Source organism: Rattus rattus, chromosome 2 (genome assembly GCF_011064425.1).
Source record: "Rattus rattus isolate New Zealand chromosome 2, Rrattus_CSIRO_v1, whole genome shotgun sequence".
NCBI lineage: Eukaryota > Metazoa > Chordata > Mammalia > Rodentia > Muridae > Rattus > Rattus rattus.
This window is the reverse complement of record NC_046155.1, coordinates 106,332,312-106,341,692: the sequence shown is the minus strand read 5'-3', so window position 1 is coordinate 106,341,692 and position 9,381 is coordinate 106,332,312. Positions and strand designations below refer to the sequence as shown.

At 35.4% G+C, this 9,381-nt stretch overlaps 1 protein-coding gene across 1 annotated transcript; it reads right to left on the bottom strand.

The window, feature by feature from the left end:
• Positions 1–7,792: 7,792 nt before the first annotated feature.
• Positions 7,793–8,725, bottom strand: LOC116894202 (olfactory receptor 491). The gene has a single exon (XM_032895915.1). It carries the CDS (start codon positions 8,723–8,725, stop codon positions 7,793–7,795), a length of 933 nt encoding a protein of 310 aa, XP_032751806.1.
• Between the last annotated feature and the right edge of the window lie 656 nt (positions 8,726–9,381).

The following is a 9,381-nucleotide window of genomic DNA, read 5'->3' as shown; positions in this document are numbered from 1 at the left end:
ATTATAGTAGTTGTGATATTGTCCATATAATCTCTGTGATATTATCTTCCCCGATTGTGCGTAAATTCCTTACTAGTTAAAAATTTAAAATTAAATTTAAAAATATAGTGTCATTTAGAGTTGTATAAAAACTACTTTGCTACCAAAAAGATTTCAATTCTGTTCTAAAAGTATTTTCTTGGCACTGTACCCTTGTTTACTCCTAACATTCCAGTACAAACAGAAAAATGTTTGGCAATTCATGATCTTTTCAACTAAATGTTAATGCATACAAAGATGTGTAAATAGGTGTTAACAAATAACATGCATTTGTATGAACATGGGCATTTTCAATTTGTAGTCCTGATTGATTTTCAGTGAATTTTTAACAAGCAACTCAGTTACTCAAAGAATCATTTTCCATGAGACATGATTTGTCATAAAGCAGCTTTACTTTACACTGACAATTCTTTGCTATTTTTCCTTGTGGCACAGACACTAATACATAATAACTTTTCTTTGCTGTTGATACAGGGATATTTATTTCTCAGTATTATATTAAGCATTAGTGGTATTCTTTTTAAAGACATTAATTATTAGTTCTACATTTATTTGTCTCTATGACTAACACATCATATATATATACATATATATATATATATATATATATATATACTAAAATTAAGAGTATTATGAGATGTCATGTTTTTAAGTAAAGCAAAGGTGAGCAACATTTAGTATATATCACTCTTCTAGTGGTCAATCACTTGTCATTAATAAAACCAGACTCTGATTACAGGGCTATGTTGCTAAACCAATCATGGTATTTCTGTCTAACATCTTGCATATATGCTATACAATGCTCATTTTAGTTTTGGTACTGCTGTATACATATATTTTCTATGAAAGGTTAAGTTTTACTAATAAATTTCATGTCTTTATCATGTACCATGTAAGTACTACAATGAATTTGAGATATACGAATGCATACTGTTCATAACATGATTTGCTATTGCTCATGAAATTTACTTACGATATTATTAGAGATAGTAATATTTATATACATGTATGTATATGACATAGATTTAGACGGTGGAATATTTAGGAAAAGAAAGGTCACTAATGTGAAGAAGAATAAAGATACGGGGTGGGTATTGAAGGGGATCATGATCAGAGTGGATAAAATGATTGAATAAAACTGCCATGAAATCAAAGTCCTTGTGCAGTGAATATAAACTCATTATTTTTAAACAAAATAAAAATATGTTGTAGATTATGGAGCACATGGCTTTGAAGACATGTGTGTGGTATGTATACTTGTGTATTTGTCTGTGTCTGTCTGTCTCTTTGTCAGTCTCTGTGTGTATGCAGTTTCTGACAATGAATTCATGAAAAAAACATAATCAATTCTGTTTCACATTTTTTATTCCTCTTTGGAATGTAAACTAGCATCATGAGGGACAAATCATGTGAGTGTTACAAAAATTTTTAAAAGAACATTAATTCTTCTAAATCAGTCTATGCATCAAATTATACTTGTCACTTTAGCATCTAGGGGAGGTAGTACATGAAAACATTCCTCCTGAGATTTATCTTTTTTTTTTTGGTTCTTTTTTTTTTTTTCGGAGCTGGGGACCGAACCCAGGGCCTTGCACTTCCTAGGCAAGCACTCTACCACTGAGCTAAATTCCCAACCCCTCCTCCTGAGATTTATATACAGTGTCTTTATTTCTCTCATTTGCATTATGTAGCTGTTATGATAACAGTATGTTATACTACTGTATTTTATTCTAAAAGCTTACTGGAATTTTCCCCCAGTGGCAGTCATTGATGAATGAGGAACCAACATAATTGTAACAGAGTTGATTCTTTTGGTGTTAGCATAGACTGATAGGATGTTACATTTTGCTTGACATGTTTTTAATAATCTACTGTTACATTAATGTGAGCATAATTATGCTAATCAGAAGCAGCCTTCAGCTACATGACTCTATGCACCATTTCCTGACCTATTTGGCATTCGTAGGCATAGGGTACTCTTCATCAGTGATACCCATCATGTTGAGGGGCTTTCTCACATTTATCTTTGTGTTTGGCTGTGTATCTCAACTCTTTTGTAGTAATATTTGACTCAGCTAAGAGCTGTCCTCCCTGGAATCCCTGCTCTACTCCATTCCAAGCACATATCCTCCACAGTCTGCATCTTCCTTGTTGCAGCTTCTTACCTAGGTAGATAGGTGAATGCTTGGACATTTACTTGCCATTAATCAAATCTTTCTTTAATTGGAACAAATAGTTAATCTCCTTTTCAGTAAATATTCATCACCTTTAAAGATATTTTGTTCTCATGACTTCTGAAGCCATTGCAGCAATCTCTTTGAATTCTGTTATTGTTATTACTGTGTTTACTATTGCTCTGACTTGTGTCTACATCCTTGTGTCAATCCTGAAGATGTGCTCTTCCAAAGACCCCCATAAGGATTCTCCATCTGTACCCCACAACTCACTGCACTCACTCTGTCCTATGCGACATCACATTCATTTATATGATGCCTTGCCCAGCTACTCCACTGATGAGAAAAGGTGGTTTCTATGTTCTATACATTATGATTACCATCTTGAAATCCATCATCAAAGGCCTCTAACACAAGAATGTTAAATAAACCACGATGAAACTGATGACTAACACTGTTAGCTATAAATATTTGGAATTTTAAACAGTATAATGGGTTATGACTTTCCAGATAAATGGACAGTATACTATGGAAATTATATTGATGATATTTTAAACATAATTTTTATCACCTTACTATGAAAAACTTTCATTATAGAAAGAGTGGGTTTATTAAGGTAGCAACACATAGCAATTTCCAATTTGTGTTTCTCTTTCATCAGCCACTATATTATATATCTTTTAACATATGTCTCTCAAATAATTTTTGTGTTCTTGGGATGCAACCTTTAAATCTGAAACTGTAAATATCATGGATATCTATCAACCAATAAAAAAGATTAAAAAATGGAATATTTACTCAGCAGTGTACTGGTCAGCTGTTAAAATATGATATCCTAAAACTTTCAAGCATATTGATGGATCCAGAAAAAAATCATAAGTGAAGTAACACAAACTCAAAAAGATGGGATTTTAGTGATAATGAACAGCAAATGCCCTTCCTGTAGGATGAACACCCTTTGGGTATATATCCATGTCATGTATAGTTGGGGCTTGAGTAGATCAATTCCCATCTTTCTGAAGACAGTCATATTACATTAAAAGATTGCACTTTCACCAGCAAATTTGGAGGAGTGTTCCCCTTGCTTCACATCCTCATCATCATGAGCTTTAACTTGTGTTATTGATCTAAGCCACTACGACAGGTGTAAGACATAATTTCTAAATAGTTTTGATTTATGTTTTTCTGATGGATAAGGATGTTGAATATTTCTTCAAGTGTTTCTTGGCCATTTGAGATTCCTCTATTCATAATTCTTGCTTAGATCTATATACAATTTTAATTGTATTATTTGGTTTTAGTTTTGTTTTAGTATGCAGTTTCTTGAGTATTTTTTTGATATTAGTCCTCTATCAGACATGGATTTAGTTAAGAAACAAAACCTTTTTGATTCCATAGGCTATTTTGTCTTATTGATGGTGACCTTTGCCTTACAGAAGCTTTCCAGTTTTCTGAAGTTTTATTGATTAATTCTTTTCTTTAATTTTTTTCCTTTATTAACTTGAGTATTTCTTTTTTACATTTCGATTGTTATTCCCTTTCCCAGTTTCCTTGCCAGCATCCCCCTAACTCCTCCCCCTCCCCTTCTATATGGGTGTCCCCTTACCCATCCTCCCCTCATTACCGCCCTCCCGCCAACAATCACCTTCACTGTGGGTTCAGTCTTAGCAGGACCAAGGACTTCCTCTTCCTCTGGTGCTCTTACGAGGCTATTCATTGCTACCTATGAGGTTGGAGCCCAGGGTCAGTCCAGGTATAGTCTTTGGGTAGTGGCTTAGGCCCGGGAAGCTCTGGTTGGTTGGCATTGTTGTTCATATGGGGTCTCGATCCCCTTCAAGCTCTTCCAGTCCTTTCTCTGATTCCTTCAATGGGGGTCCCGTTCTCAGTGCAGTGGTTTGCTGCTGGCATTCGCCTATGTATTTGCTGTATTCTGGCTGTGTCTCTCAGGAGAGATCTACATCCGATTGCTGTCGGCCTGCACTTCTTTGCTTCATCCATCTTGTCTAATTGGGTGGCTGTATATGTATGGGCCATATGTGGGGCAGGCTCTGAATAGGTGTTCCATCTCCTTCTCTTTTAATCTTTGTCTCCCTATTCTCTGTCAAGGGTATTCTTGTTCCCATTTTAAAGAAGGAGTGAAGCATTCGCATTTTGATCATCTGTCTTGAGTTTCATGTGTTCTGTGCATCTAGGGCAATTCACGCATTTGGGCTAATAGCCACTTATCAATGAGTACATACCATGTGTGTTTTTCTGTGATTGGGTTACCTAAACTAGGATGATATTTTCCAGTTCCCTCCATTAGCCTATGAATTTCATAAAGTCATTGTTTTTTATAGGTGAGTAATATTCCATTGTGTAGATGTACCACATTTTCTGTATCCATTCCTCTGTTGAAGGGCATCTGGGTTCTTTCCAGCTTCTGGCTATTATAAATAAGGCTGCTATGAACATAGTGGAGCATGTGTCTTTGTTATATGTTGGGGCATCTTTTTGGTATAAGCCCAAGAGAGATATAACTGGGTCCTCAGGTAATTCAAAGTCCAATTTTCTGAGGAACCTCCAGACTGATTTCCAGAATGGCTGTGCCATTCTGCAATCACACCAACAATGGAGGAGTGTTCCTCTTTCTCCACATCCTTACCAACATTTGCTGTCATCAGAGTTTTTGATCTTAGCCATTCTCTCCAGTGTGAGGTGAAATCTCAGGGTTGTTTTGATTTGCATTTCTCTTATGACTAAAGATGCTGAACATTTCTTTAGGTGTTTCTCAGCCATTCGACATTCCTCAGCTGTGAATTCTTTGTTTAGCTCTGAACCCCATTTTTAATAGGGTTATTTGTCTCCCTGCACTCTAACTTCTTGAGTACTTTGTATATTTTGGATATAAGCATTCTATCTGTTGTAGGATTGGTAAAGATCTTTTCCCACTCTGTTGGTTGCTGTTTTGTCCTAACCACAGTGTCCTTTGCCTTACAGAAGCTTTGCAGTTTTATGAGATCCCATTTGTCGATTCTTGATCTCAGAGCATAAGCCATTGTTGTTTTGTTCAGGAAATTTTCTCCAGTGCCCATGTGTTCGAGATTCTTCCCCACTTTTTCTTCTATTAGTTTGAGGGTATCTGGTTTGATGTGGAGGTCCTTGATCCACTTGGACTTAAGCTTTGTATATGGTGATAAGCATGGGTCGATCTGCATTCTTCTACATGTTGACCTCCAGTTGAACCAGCACCATTTGCTGAAAATGCTATCTTTTTTCCATTGGATGGTTTTGGCTCCTTTGTCAAAAATTAAGTGACCATAGGTGTGTGGGTTCATTTCTGGGTCTTCAGTTCTATTACACTGGTCTATCTGTCTGAATCTGTACCAATACCATGCAGTTTTTACCACTATTGCTCTGTAATACTGCTTGAGTTCAGGGATAGTGATTCCCCCTGAAGTCCTTTTATTGTTGAGGATAGTTTTAGCTATCCTGGGTTTTTTTTGTTATTCCAGATGAATTTGCAAATTTTTCTGTCTAACTCTTTGAAGAATTGGATTCGTGTTTTGATGGGGATTGCATTGAATCTGTAGATCGCTTTTGGTAAAATGGCCATTTTTACTCTATTAATCCTGCCAATCCATGAGCATGGGAGATCTTTCCATCTTCTGAGGTCTTCTTCGATTTCTTTCTTCAGAGGCTTGAAGTTCTTATTATACAGATCTTTTACTTACTTGGTTAAAGTCACACCGAGGTATTTTATATTATTTGGGTCTATTATGAAGGGTGTCGTTTTCCTAATTTCTTTCTCGGCTTGTTTCTCTTTTGTGTAGAGGAAGGCTACTGATTTATTTGAGTTAATTATATACCTAGCCACTTGGCTGAAGTTGTTTATCAGGTTTAGTAGTCCTCTGGTGGAACTTTTGGGATCACTTAAATATACTATCATATCATCTGCAAATAGTGATATTTTGACTTCTTATTTTCCATTCTTGACCTAGTACCTGAACTATTGGCATTCTGTTAAGAATATTTTCATTTGTGCCAATGCACTCAGTGCTATTCCCACTTTCTTTCCTATCCAATTTAGTGTATGTGGTTTTGTTGTTGTTGTTGCTGTCGTTGATTCATTTGGAATTGAATGTTGTGTATATCCATAACTATGGATCTATCTGAATTTTTTACACACACACACACACACACACACACACACACACACACACACACATATATATATATATATATATATATATATATATATATATATATATATATATCCAATTTGAACAGTACCATTAGTTGAAGGTGTATTTTACCCAATGTGAATCTTTGGCTTCTTTCTTAAATTTCAGGTGTTCATAGGTGTGTGGATCTGGGTCTTCAGTTCCATTGGCCATTTACTTATCCATGCATTGATCAACATGTCTATTTGCAGGTTTTACTGATAAGCTTTGTAATACAATCAAAATCAGGAGTAGTGAGTCCTTCTACAGTTGTCTTATTGTTCAAGATTGTTTAAGCTTTTCTCTCTCTCTCTCTCTCTCTCTCTCTCTCTCTCTCTCTCTCTCTCTGTGTGTGTGTGTGTGTGTGAATTCAGGTCATCAAGCTTGGTGGCAAGCATTTTAATCAGTGAGCCATCTTGATGACCTAATTTTATTTTCATTTTTTTATATTTTAAATAAGACATTAAACTGAGAGATTAAAAACATAACATGCCTATTCAGCACCACATACCTCTCTACATTTAATATACCTTGCTTCTTTTCAGCCTTGCTTAGCATCTTTCACTGAAAAAAACTGCATTTTCAATCAATAGTGAAATATGAATAATTTTCACTTGGCTAGATTATAACTTCAAAACCCAGTTACATAAAAATAAAATAAATATATAAATGGGAATAAGTAAAATTTTCTAAGATTTATACTTCCCCCAGTGTTGGTACAACATAAATTATCTTTGCACATAATCTCATGAAAAGATTTATTATATTATTGAGTAAGTCCTTAATAGTAAAAACTCAGGGCATGGATGATAGACTCAAGAGACTTGAATCCACCACCTTGTACAAATTCTTGGATTTCTGTAAGACCACTTTCTTACTGATATTCCTCATATGTGAATTGAAGGAAAGTTTTAGAACCATGTCAATAGGCTTGTTATGGAAATTAATTATAGATGTGGAGTTTGTCAAAGTAGATTCTCTATGCTAAATATTAATCTTATAAATACTTATAAACATGAGTGTGATATTCTAACTATATGCTTAGAAAAGCTATTTGTAAAATAATACTAATGATGTCACTTCACCAAGTTGTTATGTTTGTATATAGAATAAAGTTTGAATAGATATTGCACACAGCAAGGACAAATTATTTTTTGGTACATGAATTTTAAATAGAATAGTTTCTTGACATCTGAAGAAATTCCATGCTTAATATAAAATCCATTTTATAGCCTTCAAGATAGCATTCAAATAAACACAAGAATGAAAGTAAGATTTAGAATAGAGAAATGCAATATTAAATTAATCATCATGTGATAGACACTGCAAGTGACATTGATAAATATAATATTTATAAGATTCTTCAAAGAACAGATTCTAAGAATATATTCTGACAGTTGCCTTCCTCAGGGCCTCCTTTACATCTCTGTTCCTCAGACTATAGATGAGGGGGTTCAACATCGGGATCACCACTGTGTAGAACAGAGATACAATCCTGTTCTGCTTAGTTGAGTAGCTGGATTTGGGCATCACATAAATGAAGGTAATAGTTCCATAATAGAGAGTGACTGCAGTGAGGTGGGAGGTACATGTGGAGAAGGCCTTGTGGCGACCCTCAGTGGAGTGCATCTTCAGAATTGTAATGAGGATGTAGATGTAGGAGACAGCTATGACAAACACTGTTACTACAATAATAGATCCAGCAGATATGGAGGGGATGATTCCAATAATGGAGACATCTGAGCATGAAAGTTTCAACAAAGGGGAGAAATCACAGAAGAAGTGATCTATCTGATTCCCTCCACAAAAGGACAGGTTTAACAAACAACCAGTAAATGTCCATGCATTAATACAGCCACCCACATAGGATGCCCCAACTAAGAGGAGGCATATTTGGGAAGACATATGTGTAGAGTATAGTAAGGGTGAACAGATAGCTACGTATCTGTCATAGGCCATAGCAGCCAGCAGGAAGCATTCAGCTGTCCCAAATGTCACGACAGAGCAGAGCTGTGCTTCACAGGCATGCACAGAGAGGACTGTTCCTTGTACAATGAATCCTATCAGCATTATAGGTGTAACTGATGTGGAATAGCCAATGTCCACAAAAGCTAAATGGCTAAGAAACATGTACATGGGGGTTTGGAGCTGGGGACAGCTTCTTACTAAATTTATTATGCTGATATTTCCTAATAAGGTGACAATGTATATTCCAAGAAAAAATACAAAGAAGATGACACAGAGTGTAGGATCATCTGTTAACCCCAAAAGGATGAATTCTGTCACTGTAGTGTGGTTTCCTGGATCCATCTTTGTACAAATTACCTCTGTGGAGGAAAATGATGAAATCATTTGCTTAATGTTCTCATTCTGTATAATCTTTGCTGTATATAGTTATTCAGTAACTCAATCAGGTATTCTTTATACCAAGATGTACTTACCATGGTTCTTCAGTATTGTGGGTTTTAACTCTGTACATAACATGAGAATGATTGAGCTGCACTCTCTGACATGCCATGTGATTTCTGGTAAAGGTACTTCTCTACCATTCTGATATGGACAGATCTGTTTCCTAAGGATCAGATCCAGCTTCAGTGGTATTGGGATTATCACTTTTGCTCAATGATACATTAAAATACAAAATATACTTTGCATCCAGTCTTCTCATAAATAATGAGAAGACTCCTCCTCTAATTTATATTTACAGAACAGCACCCCATCCACCCAGTCTTCTGTTTCTGCTTTGGGGGAGACTTTCTGGCTTATATCAAAGTTAAGAATTTGGTACATTTCTCTCCAAGATCTGTTCCTTAGAAACATTTAAATGACATGAGCACATTTTAAGTAAACATTTTGTTAGTAGCATTTTAACTTTACACTTTCATATAAAATTGTGTTATGTCATAATTTATTGTAAACAAGTTTTGAAAATGATCTAATGGAACACTAAATGGACCTTAATCTCC

Excerpts from the sequence above, each read along its gene's own strand:
- LOC116894202 (XM_032895915.1), bottom strand. The coding sequence starts at position 8,725 with ATGGATCCAGGAAACCACACTACAGTGACAGAATTCATCCTTTTGGGG.